The following is a 26,529-nucleotide window of genomic DNA, read 5'->3' as shown; positions in this document are numbered from 1 at the left end:
TATATTATGCTACATTATATGTTATACACATTATGTTTATTTATATTATATTTAGATACATTATGCTGCATTATATGTTATATATATTATGCTACATTATATGTTATATACAATATAATTATTTATATTTATTCTGTTACATTTGTTCTATTTTCACAAAAAAAGTTGAATTAAATTGTTTACGTACGTAGTTTAAAAATTGTTACATTGTATTAAGCTGCAAATGAGTAGCAAATATTTGGATGTTGTTAATACCTTAACTCTGAATCACTCCATTTGAGTATGCAGTATTGTTGACTATCATTGCCAATTGTATAGTCCTAGCTTTGGAAGAGCATTTGCCTGAAGATGATAGGACGCCACTAGCACAGAAACTAGTAAGTAAAAACTATGCTTTATGTTTCATTTGTATTTTATAGTACAGTGGGCCAAATAAATGGACCACCCTGAATAACTTTTGATCTAATGATCGAATTTGCTCGTTCTAGGACTAAATCTTAATGACTCGAAAGGGTTACCACAGATATGCTAATTATTAGCAATTAATTAGACGGTATATTAAGTTACGCAAGACACAAAAACGAACTTTCTCTGAATAAACATAACTTTTCTCAGATGGATTCGGATTATTGACCCTCAAAATATAGGGGTAGCCGCAATCTGGAAAGTATGGTCCCCATAGTTTGGTCAGAAGAGCGCTCAAAACTTTAGGCCCCTTAATTTTACTTTTAGCGTATTTCTCTATATCTCAAGAACTCTTTAAGCAAATTAAAACATTTTTGCACACAATTATAAAATTCGCTTATTTAAAGATAATTCCTTGCAAAAAATAACTTCAGTAAAAAATTTTATTTTATTTAAAAATAATTAACAAAAATTTGAATTGTACAGTATAAAAATGTCTGCATTATTTTAAAGAATGTAATTTCATATGGCAAAATACAGAATTTGAACAAAATTGGTCGAACAGTTTCTAAGAAATCGAGTTTTAAGTATCTGACTTCTTTGAAATTCAATTTCTCTGGAACTGTTCGACCGAAATTGCTCAAATTTTGTATTTTGCATGCAAAATTTTATTCATTAAAATGGTGCAAAAAAACTGTTTACCTCACGATTCAAAGTTTTTTCGACCATTCCTTAGTAAAATAATAGTAAATATTAAATATTTACTAAAGGTTATTTTTTACATGGAATTATCTTTGAATAAACAAATTTGATGACCGTGCACAAAATTTTTTCAATTCTTTGAAAAAGTTCTCAAAATATGACGAAATACGCAAAAAGTAAAATTAACATTAAGAGGTCCGAACTTTGGATCACTCTTCTGACCAAACTATGGGGACCATATTTCCTAGATTTCGGCTACTCTCTACATTTTGGGGATCAAAAATCCGAATCCTGTAAAAAAAAAAAAAAAGGGTATGTTTATTCAGAGAAAGTGCGTTTTTGCGTCTGATTTCGTAACTTAAAATATCGCCTGCGCTAAATTATTACCATGTTTGTGGTCACTCCCTTGAGCTAAGAGAACGTGAAAATCTGATCATTAGATTGAAAGTTATTCAGGGTGGTCCGTTTTTCTTTTCTTTCATTTTGAGCACTGTACATGGTGCACAATTGATTTCATTTCCTCTCAAAACCTGAAACTATACAAACGTAAATAAGCTGGCAAGCATTCCTATACTGATACGGTTAACGGTATTTCTACGACGCCTTCATGGTTGTTCTTTAAATTGAGCAATTAAGAATTTCATGTAAAGTGTCTTTCATGCATGATTGATTAGTTTAAAAATTAATTGAATAAGATTGGAAAATAATATGATTTTAAGGTTCACTGTGTATTGCTTCGCATGACAGGAATTATGGACTCACTAAGTTTTTCAAAGCTATATGCAGCATGCATCACGCGGCAGAATAAAAAAAAAAAACAATAAAAAAAAATTTCTTCCACTTGTCAGACAATTTTATAAGTGAACGTGACGATTAATTTCTTCCAATACCATATTGTTGCTATAAAAGGTTTTATTTTGAAAACATTATTTAATGGTTTTTATCCTTTAACTGCGTAATCTGTTGGCAAAATTTGCAGATGTTTTAAATTTTCAAAACTGGTTTTTTAAGCAGAAGGAAGAAACCGTGGATTTTTATCCTCCCCCCCCCCTCCATTTTTCTTTATTTGATTTTTCTCATCATCTGTCAACACTTTGTAAAAAAATAGATTCTGTTTTGTTTATGAAACTTTAATTTTTATTGTATGCAAGTCATGATCCCTTTTGTATGCGCTTGCCTCTAAAAATGAGCACGATATAATCATTATTGGGTACTGATACTTTATCATTAGTTTCTTTCTCTTTTTTATTTAAATAGAAACTTATGAATATTATACAATTTCAATTTCTTATACGGGTGATGAACGCACGTAATATCAACAAACTTCGACAGTCGACGAGTCTTTAACGATTTCAGACTAAAAAATTTGTTTGTTTGTCTTTAAATTATCAAAACTAAAATTGAATTAAAACAGACTTCCAAATGCTAAAAGAGGCTTTAAATGCCGTCTGTTAAACAATTTTGGTTTCAAAAGTCAAGCTATTGATAAAATCCTGGGAAACTATATTTATGTCTTCCAAAATAAAAGACAGAAAGATCAAGAGCTAATTTGTAATTATAAAATTAAAGCTCTTCAACGTTAATAAAATATTTCTTCAGCCAACAAATATATTCAGAAAAGAGAAATTAAAAGAATAGACATTTATTTAAAAATTATTATCTCCGAATTATCATCATTACTTCCCAATTTATTATACATTTAATTAAGTCCCATTACTCTTTGATAAAAGTCTCATATTATTTTATCCTTTGCATAAATATTTGGATCAAAGTTCTGTTAAACAAAGAAATTAATAAAATCTACTGTCTTTAAATAATTTTTTTACTTCAAAATACATTAAAAAAAAATAAAACACTTTATAAACATTAGTTCCATAAATATGCCTTAATTCATACAGTAGGTAAGATTCAAAATTCAACTTTTTTAGCGTTTTTTCTTTATGAATTTAAAAATTAAAAAGCTAATCATTTAAATCAATTCATCTTTTCATTGACCACTAACTCAATTTAAAGCAAAACATACGCATTGAAGTATATTTAACATAATTATTGAAATTAATTTAGTTTAAAGCTTACGTCTTTCTTAATTATAATCGCTTTGCTATAATGCTACCCCAAAATTGTGATGTTATGTATACTAAATTAATTACATTATAAACTTTAAGAGCGTGTGTAGTGTAAACACTCTTTAGTATTCATTTAAGAAACTAAAACATTATACTAAAGACACTAATAAATAGTTTCGATAATGAATATTACTTTATAGAATATATGTATTGAATTGTATAATTTATATAGTAATTAAATAAACTAGGTACATTCATTCATTAAGATTCGAGTCAAGCATATGAAGGTTATAAAAACATCATTTTTTTTCTCTATGAACAGTTGGTTAAAACATCGAGTTTCTTTTGAGTAGTGAATTATATTCCTTTTACATAATTATAATTTCAATTAAGCTGTTAGATGGAAAATTTATAATGAAAAGACCATTTTGTGAATTAAATAATAATAACACATATTAAGAAATCAGAATTATTAATTACGTGTACTTTTGACGCCGCATAACTTTTTAAATACGAATAAAATTTTTACTATATTTAGAGATGATTAAGCAAAAATATTTTTTTAAAAATACTCAATATCAATATTATTGTAAACAAACAAGCTTAAAAAACAAAAGTTTCAGTTTTTTAGTTTTAATATTTTTTTTTAATATTTGAGGAAACAGAAAAAGCTTTCAGAGTTCATTAAAACTGCGGATTGAAATACGTGTAGTTTAAGTTACCAAGCTCACTTAACCCGCTCCCGCGAAGTTGGTAGTAGTATTTGGAGAAAAAAATCTTATCATCAATCAAATATTTACATTTTGTTGCTTATTAAATTTTTGATGAACTGAAAGTTGATTTTTCGAACCCATTGGAAAAATGAGTGTTGTTCTAGGTTTATCATGTCTGTACACTTTCCGACTAGTTGAACTTCATCAATTACATCAACTTCAGCACCATAATCTCAAGTAAAGAGTTGTAAGAGTTATAAAAATCAGGCTAACACAAGTATTAATTAAAACAAACAGCACCACATGATGAAATGAAAAAATAATCAGACGATAATTTTAGAAGTTCTTACATTTTTTTCTTTTAATTTTCACCGACGTGCATGCATTTTCAATGTTTTTACATAATATTTTTTTTTTTAATGGCGAGCACTTGGAGCTATTGTCCATTGGCCACAGAAAGTGCCAGAACTGCTAATTCTCTTTTTGTTACCCAGTGGGCACCTGTGGCGAAGCCACGGCGGTGGAACAGCGTCGCCCACGTCACACTACCACAACCCGTTTATAGGGCGGGTCACATTCACACATTCACACACAAAGGAGAAAGGACATAGAAAACAGATAGAGGGAAAGAAACATCCATGCCTTGCCCGGGATTCGAACCCAGAACCTTTCTGATGCAAGGACAGTTCCCTGCCCCCTACACAGACTGGTCGGCTTTTACATAATATTAATTTAAAGTATTTTATACTCTTTTTTTATTAATTTATTCGTAATTTCTGTCTTGGAGACGATTTTAATATGGATAAAAACACTGAAGAAGGAAAATAATATTGTGAAGTTTAAAAAAATTTATATTGACTGGAATTAAAAATCAATCCAGCCGATTGCAAAACAAAAAGACAAACATCAGTGGAGGTTGTTTTTGCAATCGAAGATTTGAAATAATATGGTGTTTTTGAAAGTCTATTCAGAAAAAAAAAATTTGACCAGATGGTAAACAGTAATCACTGTAATGCAATAACAATTTTTCTTTTTTCTTAATATATGTTTGTTTTATTTGTTTTTTATGGAACCCAAATGTGTTTTTGAACTTATTCAAGCTACATATCAAAATCTCTATAGTTCAATTTACCGAGCTCACGTAAACCATTCCAGAAAAATATTAAGGGAACCGGAAAGTAATGTCGTTTCAGCGCATTAAATATTCGTTAGTCTTAAAAACCAATTCATTTTTTCGATCCCTTTTCAATCCGGCATTGAAAGGTCTTTGCTAACGAGGGTGAATACATTATTGATTAAAAATAAAATATTGATAACAAATATCAAATGCACTGAAACGACATTACGTTTCAGTCCCCCTAATAGGTTATAAACTAACTTATTTTCCAGTTGTACTTCGAAAAAATACCTTATCGTCAACTAAATATTTGAAGTATGCTATATATTGCTGCACAATATTAATGTCAGAATCTAATTCACTTTCTTAATTTTTCTCAGGAACTTACAGAACAATATTTCTTAGGGATATTTTGCGTAGAATCTACTGTTAAGATTTTAGCATTAGGCTTTGTACTTCATAGAGGGTCATACTTGCGAAACATATGGAACATCATGGATTTCATCGTCGTAGTTACGGGGTATGTATTTTTCTTTATCTAACTTCCTTAAATTTTATTATAAAATAAGTAAATATGTTTGAATCATCAAGCGTTTACACACCTCCTCTCTTTTTATATATACCTCAAATAAATAAATATGTTTGAATCATCAAGCGTTTACACACCTCCTCTCTTTTTATAAGTACCTCAAAGAAATAAATATGTATGAATCATCTAGCGTTTACGCCCTTCCTCACTTTTTATTAATACCTCATATCTTAAAAATTAGCAAGTGTCTGAATTTTCACAACAGTTTATCGATTGAATCTCGAGGCAAAAAAAAAGCATAAGTTATTATCAATTCATTTTATTTGTACCATCTTTTTGAATCAAGAAATTAAATTTCATGATCTTGCATTATTTTTCCTCTGTTACAAATAGTTCCAAATTGGAATTATTTTTTACAAGTAAAATATGTACAAGTTCCTGTCATGATTGCACTTGACCTCAAGGCTCTACTTGAGATAGCGAGAAAATAATATAAATGATTCTGTCGAACAAAACAGCATTAAATAGAAAGTTAAATCTGTTCATTAAATTTCACCCATTATCAATAATAACATCAGAATAAAAATAAAAAGAGTCTATGATTAAGAAATCAAAATTTTTTGGTAATCGATATCACTTTTCAACAGAATTTTTCAAAACGAAATTCAAGTTCAAATAAATTGTTTTGTTTTCCAAAAGCTTTAAGAATGGAAATAAAAGTACTCAGAATTAGATTGTAATATGTTTTTGTTGCCTTTCATATACTCATAGCTTCTTAAAAGAGCATTCTCATTTAAGCTCATTTTAAAACAAAAATAATCAAATTTCCTGCTGTTACTGTTGGTTTGGAGAAAACTCGAATCTTGAAACTTTTTCATACTTGTAATTAAGTTTAATTGAATTAATTAGGACCAAATTCAGTACTCCTCCAGTCAAATACTTTGATTATCCATTTGAGTTAAATTGATAATCAAAGATTGATCAGTGATATTTTTTTCACTATTTAGGAATTAATATGATGTTTTCATGTATTAGAAATGAATTGCTATCAGATTTTAAAGTACTTAACAGCATCTCTTTAAAATAGGATCATTGAAAATATTTATTAGAATAATTTCTTTTAAATCTCAGATTATTTTTTATAACTTCGAACAAGGACATTCTGCCAAAAATGTATTACGTTTGGAATGCATCCAATTCTTGATGAATTAAAACTTCAAAACTTATTCCGACAAAATTGTCAATGCCAGAATCTTCTGGAAGAATGTATCACAAAAGTTTCATATGAAATGTATCAAACCATATTTTGGACACTTATCACAAAAGCTTACTTGTTTTTATTGAATACGTCATGCATTTGGTTACAGATATCATTATGATATAACAATTCTTTTGGATCATTTCAAGTAAAAAAAAATTCCAATGATAACAAAAAATTATCACTTGTCTACTGGTCTGCTAATATTAAAATATATATTTTACTATATTTTTAACATCAGTAGACAATTGATTTATTCTAATGCATGCCATTAAATTCAATTTATTTTTAAAAGGTAAATTCTTAAATATTAAATAACCTTTGAAAAGTAAATGTGCGCATAAATTTTATTAATATTCCGTCTCAAAAGTAATTTTTAATTCTATTTCACTTAAGTTATATCAAGGAAAATATTCACTTTAGATAATACATTCACTATTTAATATTCATTTAATATAATTTTATAATTTATTTTTTTTAAGTATTTTACAATATAAGTAAATCACAGTTTTAGTAGATATCTCATTTGTCTACTCTTTACCTATTTATTCATTAAATGTTAGTTACTTATGAAGGATAGATACCCGCAAATAATTAATAATTGAACAAAATTATTAATGTACGGTTTTAAAGTAAATCATATTCAAAGATAAAATTTTTAGTTTTTAAAATTAAATCTTTAAACATTTTTCATAATGTATTTCTTTAAAAAATAAAATACACTGTGTTATGTAGATGTTTAGATAATTTTCGAAAAATTTGATTTAATGATAAATCATTCTCTACTAAACTTTTTGCACTCGGTTTTGAGTAACAAATTAAAAATATTAATATGATTTAAAAAATTAATGCCTCTACCCTGTTTTTTAAAACTATTTTCTGATTTTCAATCCTCCTTAAATAATGCAGAAATGGCTTAAAAAATTATTTTAAACAATTTATTGATAATTTAGCTATTTTCTGTGTGACTTATATCTAAAGTAAAGCTGTGTCATCTGGTATATAACTTTTGTATCAAAGTATGACAACTTATGGAAATTTTAAATAATTTTTTAATGAAAGTTTGTAATTTTATTATTATTTATTTAAAACAACTAAGCAAAATATAAACATTAAAATATGTATAAGAAATTTTACGAACAAAAATAATTTGCTAGCAAAAAAGAAGCATATATCTTGAAACCTACGCTCTAAACAGCTACAGCTCGAAAGAGAAATTCAAAATTTTATATTCCTTTTTATTTATCGATCATTATGTACCCTTATTTATCTATTATTATACACCCTGTCATTTTTCTCAGATATCAAATTTATATTCTTTTTTCATCATTTATTATTCTAAATTACTTAAATAATTTTTAAATTCAAATTTTTAATGTTCCCTCTTACTATGTTTAATGTACTTTGGGTTGTAGCATTGGTTGAGGTAGAACACTGAAGTACTGCATCTTCTAAACAATCTATATAATACAGCATGGTAATTTATCTTATTTATCTATTATGATAAATCCTGTCATTTTCCCTGATAATAAATTTATATTCTTTTCTTATTATTTATTACTCAAAATTATTTAAATAGTTCTTAAATCCAAATTTTTTGTTCACTTTTACTATGTATAATGTACTTTGGGTTGTAGCATTGGTTGAGGTAGAACACTGAACTACGACATCTTCTAAACATTCTATATTAAACAAAATGGTAAGTGTTATTAGAGTTTGAAACAATATCTAAATGTAATAATAAAAGCTCTATTTTATTGAGAGAATGTATCAATCTGTTGACTTTATAGAAACTTTAGACCTATCTAGAAGTTCTTCAGTGTTGTGGTTGTGGTGTTTCATAAGTTTAGAGCATATGTAGACCAAAAATTTAGATGAAATGATAGTAGATCATTCTTTAGATACTCTTGAATGCTTTTTTAGTTAGTATATTAGTCATAGATAAAGTAGTATTGTTTGAATTTGCTTTTTATGTATTACTTAATTCATGAGATTGGTAGTAGAAAAGTGTTCAGTTTGAATAAAGTGTCGTGTCGATTTCTTATTTCTAGAGAAAGTAACAACAAGCAGCTTTTTAACTGCTCGGATTAGAAACGTGAAAAAAAATCCTTTTCTCAATTTTGGCGAATTTTATCTCAAACCTCACTTTCTTGCTTCGCGTCAAATCATAACTACATTTCTTTTAGTTTTTTAACAAGTTAAGAGACTTGTAACTTCAGAAAAAAAAATTATGAAGTTTCTTTTTTTTTCATTTTGTCAAAGAAGAACTAAAAAGCAAACTGATTTATAAATTAAACGGAAATGAAAATTTAAATGCGAACATTTCATGTAAGCTAACAAACCGTGTTGTAATTTGGTTTCAATTACACTTATTAATTTACGCACCGTTTTTGCACATGAGTTAATTAAGCAGAATAATTTAAAACTTATTTTAGTTTTAATAATTCTTAATAGTTTGCATAGAAGAAAGAGCAGTTTTGAAACAGCAAAAGAACAGAAAAAAAATTTAAAACTTTCTGGGATGAAATCATTTTATTCTACCAAAATATCTGCCAATGGTATCTGCCAATAATGTCTGCCAAAAACCTATGAAGTTTCTTTTTTTTTTCTTCATTTTTTCAAAGAAGAGCTAGAAAGCAAACTGAGCCATAAGTCCATTAATTCTACCAATGATATCTGCCAATACTACTTTAATATTTTTTTAAAAAATTCTGCTTATAATAACGTAATTTTGCCATGCAATCACATCAACAGAAACAAGTGCAAGCATAATTATAGTTTTGAAAATCTAATTATTTCTCAAAATATCAATAAATATGTAGCATTACTTTTGCGTACAATCGATACTTGAAATAGTTAAGATAAATATAAGCAGAGAAATATATACAAATCTATAATTTGTCGATTTCATCGGTTAAAGATATCTCGTCGATGCAGTTCGTATTAAGTCTATGGGAAATTTTTTATTTTGCTTCTTTTTCCTAAATTTGGACTCTTAACCAATCCCAGACAGTGAGTCGTAACTCTCTAAGCTACGCTTGGATATAGGAACTCTATGGTATAAGCAGCCGGTATTTCAATATAATTCAAATCTGCACAGTACCTAGTCTTCTATATACTGAAATCGGGTTTCAGTATTCTATTTTTATAGTTAAGATAAATATTATAGACTGAGAAATATATACAAATCTATAATTTGGTTATTTCATCGGTTTAAGATATCTCGTAAATGCAGTTGATCTCGTAGATGCAGTTAAGTCTATGGGAAATTTTTTATTTTGTTTCTTTTTCCTAAATTTAGACTCTTAACCAATCCCAGACAGTGAGTCGTAACTCTCTAAGCTACGCTTGGATATAGGAACTCTATGGTATAAGCAGCCGGTATTTCAATATAATTCAAATCTGCACAGTACCTAGTCTTCTATATACTGAAATCGGGTTTCAGTATTCTATTTTTATAGTTAAGATAAATATTATAGACTGAGAAATACATACAAATCTATAATTTGGTGATTTCATCGGTTTAAGATATCTCGTAAATGCAGTTGATCTCGTAGATGCAGTTAAATCTATGGGAAATTTTTTACTTTGTTTCTTTTTCCTAAATTTAGACTCTTAACCAATCCCAGACTGTGCGTTGTAACTCTCTAGGCTACGCTTGGACATAGGAACTCTATGGTATAAGCAGCCGTATTATAATTCCAATCTGCACAGTACCAAGTCTTCTATAAATTAAAAGTGGATTTCAGTATTCTACTTTTAATATTTTCTACAACATTATGATTATTACAATAAATTACAATAGCATTGCAACATTGTTACAACATACAGTAGATCAAATCTATGATAAAAACTTCATGATTGATACAGTTATCGTATATACTGCCTCTTTTAGCTATCGATAAGTTTAAACTGCAACCTAAAACATTAATCTTATAAACAAGGTTTGAAATAGCTGCAATATAATGTTTTTTACATTAATTTAACTGGCACGATGTTTTAAATAAGAAGATTCAGTATTACACAACATTATTTTTCATCACCCTCAATACTATAAGACTAAAGGAAAAATGAGATTTTCGGGTACAAATAATTAAAATTAAAAAAAAACTTTCGGTTTTTTTTTAATTTTATTTTTCTTGAGAAAATTATTCAACTTGTGTTAGGTATATATGTGATTTTTTTTTAAATGAGTGAATCCCTAAATGTAATTCACTATAAAGTTTCATTAAAATTGACACTATGAATTAGTTATTCACTAAGCAATTCGTTTTTAATCTCACGACGAATGATAGTGATAATAACTCACTAAATAGATTTGTTAACAGCTTTTCATAGATCTTACATAAAAAGTTTCATTTTTGTTTTTCTATTACAACGAAGAGATAATTTTTTTTCATTTAAATATTAACCCATTCAAATTTTGTATCATCATCTACAACATGGAATCCTATTTAATAAAATTATACATATATCTTTAAAAAAAACTTTCCATTTATTACTGCTGAACACTTTTCTGTAGAATCTAATAGTATGATATAATATTTAATAAAAAAAAGTGATTCGAATGAAATCTTGCATGATTTTATAGAATTCTTTTAGTAGCTAGATATCTGACTTCTTTCAGGTTCATTTCGAATTTTATGGAGGGTGGCGAAATAGATGTAGATCTGCGTACATTGCGAGCTATACGTGTTTTGCGACCACTCAAATTGGTTTCTGGGATTCCCAGTAAGTAAACTATTACAATTTATTTCTTTAAAGCTTGTGGCGTAACTGCCACTATAAATATTGAATACCAATTCACTAGTATAAAAGACATGTTAACTTGATTCTATCTTAAGGTATCTTTTGATAGATGAAGGTTGACGTAGTCGATTTATAATTCACCTCATTGGTTACCTGCGGAATATGAACTTGCCAATAATGATGAATGATCCACAATAAAACAGTTGATTTGCTTAAAAAATATATATTGCTCAAAGAAAAAAAAATCCGGTGAAGTAATTAAAGTTTCCCGATCAATGAGCAAAAATGAGGAAAAAATATATAATGAGCAAAATGCTATCTATAAAGAAAAAAATGAAAAATAATAATAATGTGAGAAATGCTGTAAACGAAAAATGAAGAAAAAATATAATGAGCAAAAATTTATATAAATAAACAGCATGAATCAACTAGTGGTATCCGTTCATCGAATTCTATCTCAGATAAAATTCTGGAAGGGGAGTAATGTGGCGTAACTACCACTATAAATATTGAATACCAATTCACTAGTATAAAAGACATGTTAACTTGATTCTATCTTGAAATACCTTTTGATAGATGAAGGTTGACATTGTCGATTTATAATTCCTTTCAAGCTTTCCATTGAAACTCTATCAATAAATTTCATGAAATTGTGTATTTTCATTGAAAAAAATTTTAATTCAAATCATTTGACTCAAACTCTTTGACGTAGCAAGAATAATAATGTAAGAATCCGTTTAATGTTTTAAATTTGATTAGGTTCCAGTTCTCCAGTTTAAATTTAAAAACTGTATTCCATTCGAAAGCAATCTTTACAATTAAACAATTCTTTCCAAAAACTCATAGGCTTAAAACCATAAATGATCTAAATAATTGAATTGCAATCTGAATAATTGAAGTGGCTGTCCAGGCAAAAGAGGGAAATTTTGCACTCTTACGTTTCATGCCGTACGCTCCCGTACGTAAGATTTTACGTAAGTAATTGCACATTGATTCTACGTAAGTTATTGTGCATTGATTTTACGTAAGTTATTTTACGTAAATTATTGCGCATGCAAAATACACATGTGAACGAGAAAAAAACTATTAAACTTGAGTGAATAAAAGTAGGAAATTTTGTAAAAACCCGTAAGTTAAAAACCATAACGCTGTAAAATATCATCTCAACTTCGGCCACAAAATTAAAACAGACATTTACAATTAACGTGGATAATATAGACGTACTTCCTCTTCAAACTAAATTACATAATTAAAGTAAATGTAATACATAATTCTAAATAATGCAGAAATAGTTTTTTACAAACCTATTGCAATTAGGGAACAATAATTTTAAACTAAAACCAATGTTGTTGTTTTTTATCAATCCAACCAATTTTTATAGCATCACTCGATTCATTTTGTGTTAGTGAATCCTCCACCTTCATTTTTGTTGGAATTCTTTTTTATCTAACTGTCACACGTCCATATTGCTATGTTGTTAATTCGAAGGTAGGCTTAAACAAAATACAAAATTTAACAGCTTTGAACGGCGTTCTTGTAGCTTTGTACACCTAAGCCAACAAAACGTAAAAATGCGTAGAATCTGAAAAAAAATAATAAAATAAGATAAAATAAAATAACCATGAACATGAGATGTTGTTGTTCTAAATCTTACGTACATGAGCTTACGGAATCTAGCATGGATGTACGAAATTTCTCAATAGCTTGATGCTTGGACTGCCTTATCACTTGAAACTAATTTTTCTGTTTAAAAAAAAATTTACTCTCAATATAAAATATTTTGAAAAACAGTGATTGACTTTAAAATGTAAAAATGTTTCAGTGAGACAGAATAAAATCGCAATAAGGACTAAATATAAGAAAGAGCTTCTCGTATAATAAAAATAAGCGAAATTCCTATGTAAACATTTTCATTCCCTTGCTGCTTAACCACAGCCACACAAAAAATTTTATGTAGTGCTTTACTCAAAAGACTCAAAGCTATCCAAACTCACACAATTAGTGTACATTAAACCAAAACTAGCAGAATAATTTAATACTTTTTATCGTTCAATTATTTTACTTACATAAACAAGTATTTTTTTTTTTAAACACGCTTTATAACATCCTGCCGACTTGCATAATACTTAATTGCATACTTTTTACAGGTCTCCAAGTCGTGCTCAAGTCCATCATCAAAGCGATGGCCCCACTACTTCAAATTGGCCTTCTGGTGCTTTTTGCCATCGTGATATTTGCCATCATTGGTCTTGAGTTCTACAGCGGTGCTCTACATAAAACTTGCTATCTGATTGTAGATGCAAGTAAGTCTCTTACCTATAAACGCTATACATATTGTTCCATAATTACAGTGCTGGATGTATATTTTTAGAATCCTTTTCGAAAACGAAGTAATAAAAAAAGCATGCATATCAGAGATAATTTCTAGGCATTATTACATTTTTTTTTTATATTTGCACTATTTTTGTTTGATTCAGTTTCTATCAAAAATATTTATGAAAGACATATACAAACATTAGAGTTCTTTTATTAAGCTAATTACTGTTACTAATCTTAAATCTCAATAAGTCAAAAACGCACCGATGTGTTTTTCAAAAGAAATAATTCGATCGAAATCCATTTACTTCATGGTAAGAGTCTATGGACGTATATCACCTATTTAATCAGTGTTTTCTTAAGATGGTGTAATTTTTACATTTAAGTATACATATAAACAAAATCAAAAATTAGTTGCGTAAATGAATTTTGATCCGGAAAGTATGTATTTAAAAATATGCTAATTTTTAAACAATTTTTATCATTTATGTTTGAAATAAATTAATAAATAATTGTGTTTTAAAAAATTTACTTAGAAATATAAGTTAATTTGGTTTAATGCAGATCTCTGAAAGTTTTCTCATCTATTGTTGTTTATATACGATGTGTGTATTTTTTTTTAAATGACAAAATTACTTTACTTAAATCCTTGATTTTAAAAATAATTCATTGATATTACATTTATACTAGTACAAAATTTTCGAATTATATTTCCATTTATCCTTTCCCTTTAAAAATGCTAAGACCAACAGCAATATTTATTCACAGTCATTAAAGGTATAAAAAAATTATGCAGAGAAAGTTCAAGTACATCACAAAGAGTTCTAATTGTGCTTCTATCCATTCGTCTACTTTAAGAATACTAATACCAAATACATTTTCTATCTATCTTCATCATAGATATTACATCACTTGAGCACGGATAATTCGTTGAGATAATATTCATTAGGAAAAGTATTTTAATTATATTTTGATGCGTCCGTCCACTTTATAAATACTAAAACCAACTGCAATTTCTACTCAAATCACAGATATAACAACTTTTATGTAGCGATTACATGTGAAAAATATTCTAATTTTTTTCCATGTATTTTTCTAATATAGGTATAGCAAAACCAATGGCAATTTTTAATTTTTCCTCCCGAATTTAACAACATATAAAAATAAATCGCATTTATCAAATTAATAGTATTAATAAGTAATCGAAAATAAAGTTTAGATTTCCCTGAGTTACCTTTCATTTCTTTTCACTTTTGAGGCACGTAAGGAAGAGAGTTTTTCTTTTTCTTTTTTCTTTTTCTTTTTTCTTTTTTTTTGTCACAAACCTTCAATTCACCTTTTTTGTTTTCTTTTTTTTTCATTGCACAAAGCATTGAATTGCAAAATTTGTAATTATCAAGTTTATTTTGAGTATTTAAATTCCAATTCCATTTACAAGTGTGCTGAATAAAGGTAACTAAATATACAATAGCTTTTAATATTACACTACACAAAGCATTAAATTGCATTACACAAAGCATTAAATTACATTACCCAAAGCATTAAATTGCATTACACAAAGCATTAAATTACATTACCCAAAGCATTAAATTGTACAGTTTTTAATAATCAAATTTATTTTAAGTATGTAAATTACAATTCCATTTACAAGTGTGCTGAATAAAGGTAACTAAATATACAATAGCTTTTAATATTACACTACACAAAGCATTAAATTGCATTACACAAAGCATTAAATTGCATTGCCCAAAGCATTAAATTGCACAGTTTTTAATTATCAAATTTATTTTAAATATGTAAATTGCAGTTCCATTTACAAGTGTACTGAAGAAAGGTAACTAAATATACAATAACTTTTGATATTACATGACACAAAGCATTAAATTACATTACACGAAGCATTAAATTACATTGCCCAAAGCGTTAAATTGTACAATTTTTAATTATCAAATTTATTTTAAGTATTTAAATTACAAATCCATTTACAAGTGTATTGAAGAAAGGTAACTAAATACGCAATAGTTTTATTACACCAGAGGTCGCCAAAGTGGTCTATATAGACCCCCAGGGGTCTATTTAACACAAGCGGGGGTCGATCTGAGCCAGGGGGTCGAATGGGGGTCGATCCGAACCGGAAGGGTCAATTGGTCGAAGGATTATCAGTATTTTTCAGATATGTGACCATTAGAAATAAAAGAAGAAGACTTGGAAATATATACAGGTAATCTTCAAAAATTGAGCGACGATTTTAAACTGCGTTTTGTTGATTTGGAAAACATTGACATCCCTGATTGTGCCATTTTCTGCTCAAATTGAAAACGTGGACATCAACCTGCAAGATGAGCTTGCTGAATTATTATGGGGATTTGAAGCAAAGACGCTTTTTAATAATTTAACAATAAGCAAATTTTGGACAAATATAAATATAATGCAAAAATATGTAAAACTTTACGAAATAGCTCAGCCATTTATGATAGCATTTCCAAGTTCCTATATGGTTGAAGCCGGTTTCAGTCACGTAAATTCAATCTTGTATAACAGAAATAAATTAAATGTGGAGTTTCGAGGGGATTTAAGATTAAAATTGACCAATTTTGAACCCAATACAACAAGCCTTGCAAGAAAAATAAATAAATAAGGGAAAAAAACCCACCAGGCATTGATTAATAAGCAATAAATTCGTAGTTACTTTACTTATTATTTCTATTTACTTATAATTACTCATTATTTCATAAATATTAAGGTATTTATATTTCAACATTAATATATTTTTCATAAAACTATTGTTACACTATGTACTATTACTTTAATAAATGTTCAAAATCATAAAATAAATGTACAAACACAGTATCTAATAGAGTTTTATTTTAATTAGCAGAAAATTACTTTTATGGGGGTCGATGGAGATTTCGAAAAATTACGTAGGGGTCGATGATCAAAAAAGTTTGGCAACCCCTGCATTACACAAAGCATTAAATTACATTACACAAAGCATTAAATTACATTGACCAAAACATTAAATTGTACAGTTTTTAATTATCAAATTTATTTTAAGTATGTAAATTGCAGTTCCATTTACAAGTGTACTGAAGAAAGGTAACTAAATATGCAATAGTTTTTAATATTACATTGCGCAAAGCATTAAATTACATTACACAAAGCATTAAATTACATTACATAAAGCATTAAATTACATTACACAAAACATTAAATTGTACAGTTTTTAATTATCGAATTTATTTTAAGTATGTAAAATGCAGTTCCATTTACAAGTGTGATAAGAAAAGGTAATTAATATGCAATAGTTCTTAACATGTCATCGATTGTACCCGAAGAAGATGGTGAACTCAACCGAAAACAATAAAAAAAAAACGAGTATGAAGGTTGAGTGCAGACGAGAAGGTGAGAACAGTAACAGTATTGGCTGTAAAGCAAACATAGACAGTGTTAGAAATTTTCCCTTTGTAGACTTTTTAAGTTCGTAATTGAGGTGCAATTTTACTCAAATGCGAATGAATACTTTTTCATGTTTTTCATATTTTTTTTGTCCCAAAATTGTCTATAAATAGCCTGGTCCAAAATTATAACCCCTGGAGCTTTCCTATGTAATATGTTTTGGTGCTATCCTATAATAGCACACCTTTTCTAAATTTAGTTCGATTGTTTTTATTTATTTTTTTAAATAACGCTGTGGTACTTCTGAGTGTTGCAAATCTAACCGATCCTTAATAATTTTCCCCAGTCACATGTAGATTAAATATAATAATAATGAAAATCATAATCATTACATTCTAATCTTAATTTTAAAAAGAATGTTTCATATTAAGAAACTTCCCCCTTCTACTTCTGTATATTTTCCAAATTAGTGTAAGTGCCAAGAATCTAAACCAGTGTTTCCCAACGTGGGGCCCAGGCCCCACCGGGGGGCAATTTGATTGTGAAGGGGGGCAATTCAAAAATAGACTCGGCATGAGTTTAAACCTTTTGTCCTGGGCCATTTAAATGCAATGCGAGATTTCGGTGACGAAATCGAAAGAAGAAAGCAAATTCTTAAATAATTGCGATCAATAAATATTATGTGACTTAGGGATTTTTTAAGCGACAAACCTGAAATGAAGTATCTGTTTACAGTCGATGGTAAAGCATTTGTGCATGGCCCGATAAACCTCTGAAAATAGGGGAAGCATAATAGGATTTTGGGGCCCCCCTAACTTGAGCAAAAGAAATTTTTGATATTTTTCGCCCATAAACAATACATTTTAAAGAGACAAGAACCATGTGAAAACTATTAGAACCTTAGAAAGGAATACAGACATCTTATGCAATCTTCTTGGGCCCTTCTTTACGTGCTTTATAGTAACAAAAACATGTTAACAAAATTTAAATATTCCAATAAATTAAATTATAAAATTACTTGTTGTTATACGAAAGGTTCTTTTCAAGATTAGTCTCTTATTTTACGCCAATTCGTTTACTAGCGGCAGAACAACACAAAACTCTAATTCAGCATAAATTATTGTTACTGCACCAGAAAAATCATACCAAATAATTTTCAAACATGAAACAAAAATATTTTTCGTACTGATAGATATTTAAAAGTCTTGTGTGTTTAGTTCAACAATAAAAAGCAGAGTAAAATTAATTTGAGCACACATGATAGAGAAAGAAGATTTTTAAAAAAATAAGAAAATTCATAGGTTTATTACCATTACATATGTTTTTTTCTCGCTATTAAATTCGCAAAATCTTCAATAATATCTGCAAATTGTAACCTATTTGTAATATCGCTCTCTTTTGCCCAAAAGGGCTAAACTACTTAATTTATTATTTGAAAGAGTTGATCTCCACCGATTTTTTATTCTTTTCAATACAGAAAATGAACGTTCACTAGTGCATTTTCAAAAATAAGAAATTGGGCCCTTAATTTCAGTCGTTTGGGGGCCCCCCTAGAATTTTACAGGGGAAGCACTTGCTTCCTATGCCTTTTCGGTAATCAGGCCCTGCATTTGTGAGTTATTTAGCCAATATCTTTGAAAAACAGAATATATTAAATAAGAAACTTCAAGGAACAAATAAAACTCTTGTTGATGTAAAAGCGAAGATATTTGGCTTCATTGCCCTTATTGAGTTATGTCAGAAATATATTAACAATAAAAACTTTGAACAGTTTCATTGGCTCCAAAAATGTGAAGTAAATGATACCGCTTTACTTGTTATTGTCTATCATCTGAAAATTCTATCGGCTGATTTAAAAGAAAGATATTCTGATTTAAAACAAATTTATTTTCCAACATGGATGTTGCAGTCCATGTTAGTGGATTCGTCTGATATATCAAATATATCAAGAAGAACTTGCAGAAATTCAAAATGATGAATCAGTTAAAACTTTACTTAAAATGAAAGGAGTGATGGCATGGCTTCGTGAGGAAACAGAAAGCAATTACCCAAATTCAATCAATCGTGCAAGAAAACTATTGTTACCGATTCGATCTTCATATTTAGCTGTATGTAGATTTAGTGCTGTAAATGATTTTATTGGTAAAAAAAAAAAGAAATCGTCTGGATATAACACAACGGGGAGACTTGAGACTGAAGCTAACCAAATTGGAACCTAAGATAAAATCTACGTGCAGCAAGCATCAAGGGCAAGAATCTCACTAAATTAAAATATTAATTATAGAAAAATCTTTATTAAAATTATTTCGAATTTGAATTTTAGTTTTTCATTATATGTTCTGAAAATTTACTTACTTTGTTTCGCTAACAATTTCCTAAGTTTCTTAAGTGAACAATTCGATTTTTTAATATTAAAAATTATGTATATGTTACATAGGGGGGCATAAGAATTTTAGAACGGCTTAGGTGGGGCATGGTACAAAAAAGGTTGGGAAACACTGATCTAAACTAAAGTTGGATTATGTATTGCCCTTCTCTGTAATCAAAAGTATTAAATATAAATGGTTGATTTTATTTTCTGTATATTTCAGCCGAAATCTTCAAAGAAGGAGAAAGTGAAACTCCGTGCTATAAGGGTGAACCAGAAGCTGCTCCATATGGCACGCGTCTTTGCAATGAAGACATAGCAGTTTGTAGAGAGGGTTGGGAAGGACCTAATTACGGAATCACTAGTTTCGATAACATCTTTTTTGCTATGTTAACAGTTTTTCAATGTATCACCATGGAAGGTTGGACTGCCATGTTGTACTGGGTAAGATGAAAAAAAATATCATTTCACATACTGTTCAGCTATCACGAGAACTCTTCCCGTCCGAAAGTCTAAGGTTTTTTTGTTGCTATGGAAACAAGAATATGACCATTTCTAATAGGAAAAAAATTAAGAAAAATTACATGATTCTTCCAACCAATATCAAAGCGAAATGACTAACTCCACACCAATACTGGAACTGACTTATCCTACTGTCCATAGTAACCGCCAGCACACGATTCCGGTGTTTGAAGTTCTTGTGATAGTAGAATAGTAATTAACTCTTTACAAATATTGCCTTTTCAACATTTTATTTACATTTTAAAAAGTTAATTCCTAATTTGAAAGGCTTATATTAAAACAATGGCAAGCCTAAAATTTTTCTGTATATGTTAAGACTTTATTTTAACAAATTATTATTAATTATATTTTTCTACAGTTTTAAGTTTTTCTGTTAAATATAACCTCCGAAGCAACAAACAAAAAAAACACTGAAATAGAAAACCCGAAAATATATGCTGGAATTCACTTATTTGTTCTAAATTTTAGAACACAATTTCTCGACTCTTACTTCTTATTGTTAGCCGTTGTTTTAATTTCTGGCTTATCATTGTTTCACACTGTGTCTCTTCGCAGTCATTTTAGCAATACTAAAACAAATTTTAAAATTACTCAAATAGCTTTATAAACATTTAATTAGCTAATTATTTTTTGTGACGCCCGGTGGCTGAGCGGTAGCTCTTCGCGCTGCCGTGCCACAGGTCCCTGGTTCGATCCTCGGGCCGGGCAGGGTAGACTCAGCCTTTCATCCCTTCAGTAGGTCCCTTCAGCATGCTTGGGAACTAAACACTGGGGTTCCGCGTTCGGCTGACCACCTGACCGAAACATCTGCTTCTGCACCCCAGAGCCCAATGTCAAGAAAACTGAGATGGGCACAGTAGGCCTTGTGGCATTTGACTGAAAATATTATTTTAATCTATGCATCTATACTCTAATCATAACTTTGTTTTTATTTTTTACAGACGAATGATTCAATGGGGAGTTATTTCAATTGGATCTATTTTATACCTCTCATCATCATCGGATCCTTTTTTATGCTCAATTTAGTGCTCGGTGTCCTTAGCGGGTGAGTGAATTGATTTTTAGCTCTGAAGAATTAACGAATTTTATTATGAATGTATTAGTTTTGTAGCACTTATACCATTATACGATTTTCCAATAGCGACATTTATCAAAATAAACTTAAATAAAAACTTTATCGTAGGTTTTGAGATTTCTATCGTAAGATAGATAAAAAAATACAAAATATATCAGGGTGTTCAAAAAAATTGTCCTCTCTTAAAAAAGCAGAAAATTGTTATTATTCGAAAGATAACTTGTGTTGCAGTGAAAGAACGATAGCTGCCGACATTAACACTTAGCAATGTTAATGGCTTATCGGGTTCTTGTATTAAATGTACCAAACTTTTGCTGCATCATTATTCCTCACTTACACCGGCAAATGTTGACGTTCAGTATCCAATCATGATTAATGTTGAATATTTTTGTTTATTATTTATTTCTTACCTACGTCTGCAAATGTTACTCAATTGAACATGAAATGTTGTCGGAGCTGTATGTGGGAAACAATGGTGTTTAACTATTAAAAGCACGAATAATTTTATGATACAAGAGAATTATAATTTTATTTTATTTTATTTGAGTAAGTTTTTAAAGTCAAAGTTGTCTCCAAATGAAGATTGGGTATAATTTGTTCTACACATGAATAAAGCTAAACATCTTGAATAAAGCTAAACATCGTACATAAAGCTAAACATCGTAAATAAAGCTAAACATCGTGAATAAAGCACAAATAAAGGTACAAAAACAACCGTACTATAGTTTCGGTTCTGTAAACAAATACCTTCTTGTTCCTCTTCACTATTGATTAAACCACTTTTATTCTTGTTTCAACTTGTTTGCCTAGTGTTTTCTTTTGTGGATTTGTGTTTCGACACAAAGTGATGGCCGGACTAAACGCTAACAACTGTGAATGCTGACTTAAAATGCATTGGTCATAGAAAATGCATTATAGTGTATTTTAACACGGCAGCTATGAGTAAATGGATCTGAAGAAAATATTTCAACTTTCATATTAGTTCAAGTGTCCACTACACTAATAGTCATGTTACAATAAGTGACCACTACACTAATAGTCATGTTACTACAAGTGTCCAATAAACTAATAGTTTTATGACCTTCTCCGCGATCCTCGTGTAAAACATATTTTTACTTCTATGTTATTTCTTGCATACACTTTAGCAAACAACTGAGATATGAATTGGCTTGACACCTATTAGCCATTTTTAAGTTTTTCTACTGTAAATACTTTCTAGAAGAACAGAAAAATTGCACTCATAACTAAGTAAAGAATATTTAATACAAAAGTAAAATCAATCTTTCTTTATGCAGCATAATAATATATCTAGCCGGGAGAAATACCATTTACATAAACAAACATTTTCGGCAGATGTTAGAGAAATAATTACATAGAGTTATAAACTACTCACGACTACTTTTAAGAGGTAAATAAAAACCAATAAAACATGAAATTATGAAGAGAACAGGGCAGTGGAGAGGGCATTGGCTGAGAAAGCCGTAGAAATACAAAGTTTAAAAATAATTGATTAAAATTCTCGTGAAAAAAGAAAAATCAAAAACATCTTGACAGTGTATAAAAAGAAACAATAATTAAAAATCTCAAATACGAAAACATGGGCCTGTGTGAAGCTGTGTTAGCCACTAATAAGGTGTAATTTGAAAGTTAAGGAAAACCTAAACAAGGTATTGAGGATTAAAATGTTATTTTTTTTAAGCTTCTTCACCAAGATAATTAAAAAGCCACAATTTAAGTGCCTTAAAATCAAAGCAAAGCTTAAATTTTAAACGACGCTTACCATTTGGCTGCAAAGAATTATCTGCGCTTTAGTGCTGACTGTAACTGATGTAATTAAAAAAATTATTAAACTTTTTTAAAAAATGCCAATTTGGCGAGATTTCTTCGCGTAGATAAGCTTTATCAAAATCAAAGAATAATTTTTAATATTAGTGCAGTTTTATGAGCATAGACTATTCAGTGCTGGTATAGCTTTTTAAAAATTAAAGAATCCGGTTACAAACACTTCTTTACTTTTGAAAAACTATGGATTTTCTTTTTTCTTATACTTAGTGCCATCTTCTCACTTACATTAGAGGGCTTTGGCTAAATTATTAGCATATTATTTTCTAAAAAAATGTTCTATTGCATGCTATTTCAGTAACCCAAAATATTAAATTATTATTTCAGTTATTGCATGTAATCCAAATTATCTTTGAAAAATACCCTTAACGACGCATCTATTGAACTTATAAAACGTACTCTGATGAGCTGTTCCTAAACGACGCGTAATATTAGAAGAGAATTAGAGGAATTAAGAAAGAGAATTAATGAACTTTCTCTTTTGCTTCACTGCCCTCATATGAACTAATCAGTGATAACTATTCCTATTAACTTATTAGTACGAGTGTGCACGTAGGAATGTCAAAGAAGTCTTATGTCTTCGTTTATTTCCCAAAAAATACAATATTGCCTGTCATTTTTTTTTTATTCTCACAAATAATTACCAATTTGTTTGAAAATTTAAAACATTTATGAAAGTATTAGTATTTAAATATCAATTTTGACTTTTAAAGAATTTAATACCTTTGTAAAATTTTTGTTGCTTAAATTCTTTAAAATTCAAAATATTAGAAATCATTAAATTTGTTTATTTACATTTATTTCCAAACTTGAAGAAACCATAATATATAAGTTGAACCTTACTTTCGTTTTTTTTAAATTTGATAACATGATACTAAGTTTTTATTTGAAGAGTAAAATGGTTAAAACCAGCACATTAATAAAATTACAGCAAACTTACGTCATTTCGATGCTCAAGACTTTTAAACCGAACCGATGTTTCTAAGAGTCTATTTTCTTTAAACTTAGATTGCTTTGTCAGATCTCAAATTTGCTTTAAAATTATTTTCTCACTTATAACAATGTTAAAGTTTCACTTTTTAGCGTTTAAAAAAAATCCCGACTGCAATCTCAATATTCATTCATAAAATCTCAGTCCAAAAATTTTCAAAACATCGAAAAGATGTACTTTGAAAAGAAACTTTCCTTGACACACACGTATTAAATTTGTTCCACCTGAATGCATCTAAGAAAATACTGTCTTGGAAACCTTTAAAATGACATATATTTGCAAGCAATATCACGATCAAATGATAGCTGTTTATCAAGCTTGTAAAACTGGCACATTTTTCTTATCATCTGAAAGCAATTTTAGCCCAAAAATATCGATTTCTCAAACACGAAGCTGCGTGACGAAAGAAAGTGGGAAAAGAAGAAGAAAAAAAGTTGCAAAATTCTTCGATGCAACATCTTATAGGGGGTGACTATAACAATCTCGAAAACTTTTTCAAAGGGGCTGTATTGGATATTTTCCCAAATGGTCAATTTCTGATAACTCAAAAACCCACAGAGATAGTTTTCCTTGACCGATATGGAAAGAGTTGGCCCTTCTCCAACTGGGTCAGAGCGCGCTGTTGCATTGTTGTTTGAGTTCTCATCTAAGATAGTAAATAAAACAAATCTTGAATTGTCCCCAGTGATAAGCTTCAAAACCGACAATTCTCGCCAACATATCGCCATCTGCATTTTATTGCTTTTCACAACTTCCCCGCCAGTATTTCTCAATGAGACAGCGGTTATCGATTAGATCTTCTCATTTTCTCTTTTCGTCTACCGAGGTTTTCGGCAGCATTTTGTGCATGCATCGGAGCCTCTGAAAAAGAAATAGATACCTTTTCATAAAGCTTTTCATAACAAGATATCTATGAGTGAAGATCTTAGCTATTGTAAAAATTTACTCAGGAAAATCAATAAAAATTAGTATCGTACCTTAAGGCCGTTTTCTATTTACTTTATTCCAGATAATGCGTTCAAAGAATGTTATTTTTACGCTTTTATAAGAATTCGCTTAACTCTTCTTTTTACGTTATGAAAAATTTCAAAACTTTTCTGTTCTACAATATGTAACCCAAAATCAATAGAGTTTTGTGCGCGCACCTAAAAGAAAAAATAAATAATATTTTTACAATAAAAAAATCGAATAGATTTATACAAAATTTGAGTAAAATTTAGCAGCATATTCCAAGGTTGCCTTCCTTTGACGTACTCTGCAAAACAAGTCTGAAAAATTCTGCAATAAATCTTTGAAAGGGTTATTTTAATGCTCCTTTTTATATTTTTCATAATTTCAAACAATTTCTTCTCAAAAATTTGTAATTCAAAAAGTGTCGTGGAAACTCTTATTAAATCAGATAATAATAATTTTAAAGTAGGTATAAAGTCAATAATTATATTGACTGTTTCATAATACGCTCCCTTAATATATATTTATATATATATATGGGAACTCAGATATATAATTGAGCCAGAAAGAAAATAAACATCCCATCAAAAATTTTATGAATCACTACAGAGGAAGGCTAAACTTAATATAATAAAACCTGTTTGCTTGTCAGAAGAAACAGAAAGGAGTTGAAAGGAGATTTTATGAAACACCTTCAAGTTTAATGAAACGAGCAAACTGGTTTTGATGCTTTTGGTCCTTCTTGAGTAGTGATTTTAATGTCGCTTTTTTTTTGTCTTAAATATATTAATTTGCAACCATTTGTAGAACCATTTGACTTCAGTTTTGACAAGAATTCCAAAAATTTACAACATTTTCCTCATCATTACAGAATATCCTGCATAATATGGCATTTCTGGAAGGTTCTTTTTTCCCAATCTTCAAGTTAATATTTTTTGGGTAAAATATGATATGACAGGAGTTATGCTGATGAGTTATGGAGATTCAAATGATATATCCTATTCAAAAAAGGCAAAATTTGATGCAATTTTTCTGATATTGTTTCATTTCTCGCTATTTTGTTACACTTGTTACCGCTTATTTCATGATCTTATCTCTTAATATGCTAGAAATTTATTCAGTCAAAATTAAACTATTCTAAAATAGTATGGAGTTAAAAAAAAAACAGAAAGTTGAAAATCAACAGAAGTGTCACTAAAACTTATCAAAGTTGGCCATTTTTGTGTGGTTTAGAATTAAAAATCCAATCCCGTTAAGTACGATTACTTGAGAAAATTGTTCCATAACAAAGTCTTTCATAATCTTTCCCACTACAATAGACAGTAGATATCTATTTTTTAATAATTACCATGCAATGCGTGTTTGAAAATCAACAGAAGTGTCGCTAAAACTTATCAAAGTTAACTATTTTTGTATGGTTTAGAATTAAAAATCTGATCCCCTTAAGCACGATTACTGGAGAAAATTGTTCCATAACATAATCTTTCCCACTACAATAGACAATGGATATCTATTTTTTGATAATTACC

At 29.0% G+C, this 26,529-nt stretch overlaps 1 protein-coding gene across 1 annotated transcript in view; it reads left to right on the top strand.

Moving 5' to 3' along the window:
• Positions 1-26,529, top strand: part of LOC107438207 (voltage-dependent calcium channel type A subunit alpha-1) — a 668,849-nt gene that overhangs the window by 516,890 nt on the left and 125,430 nt on the right. Inside the window, exons 4-9 of the mRNA XM_087153325.1 lie at positions 272-377; positions 5,384-5,523; positions 11,418-11,521; positions 13,687-13,842; positions 19,843-20,063; positions 21,083-21,186. Of these exons, the coding sequence (XP_087009451.1) occupies positions 272-377; positions 5,384-5,523; positions 11,418-11,521; positions 13,687-13,842; positions 19,843-20,063; positions 21,083-21,186 (831 nt within the window). The remainder of the gene's footprint in view (positions 1-271; positions 378-5,383; positions 5,524-11,417; positions 11,522-13,686; positions 13,843-19,842; positions 20,064-21,082; positions 21,187-26,529) is intronic.

This window comes from Parasteatoda tepidariorum, chromosome 10, assembly GCF_982258835.1.
Source record: "Parasteatoda tepidariorum strain Cologne lab strain chromosome 10, Ptep-v5.0, whole genome shotgun sequence".
Classification (NCBI taxonomy): domain Eukaryota; kingdom Metazoa; phylum Arthropoda; class Arachnida; order Araneae; family Theridiidae; genus Parasteatoda; species Parasteatoda tepidariorum.
Note: the sequence above shows the minus strand (reverse complement) of the source record. Positions and strands in the feature narration are given on the sequence as shown.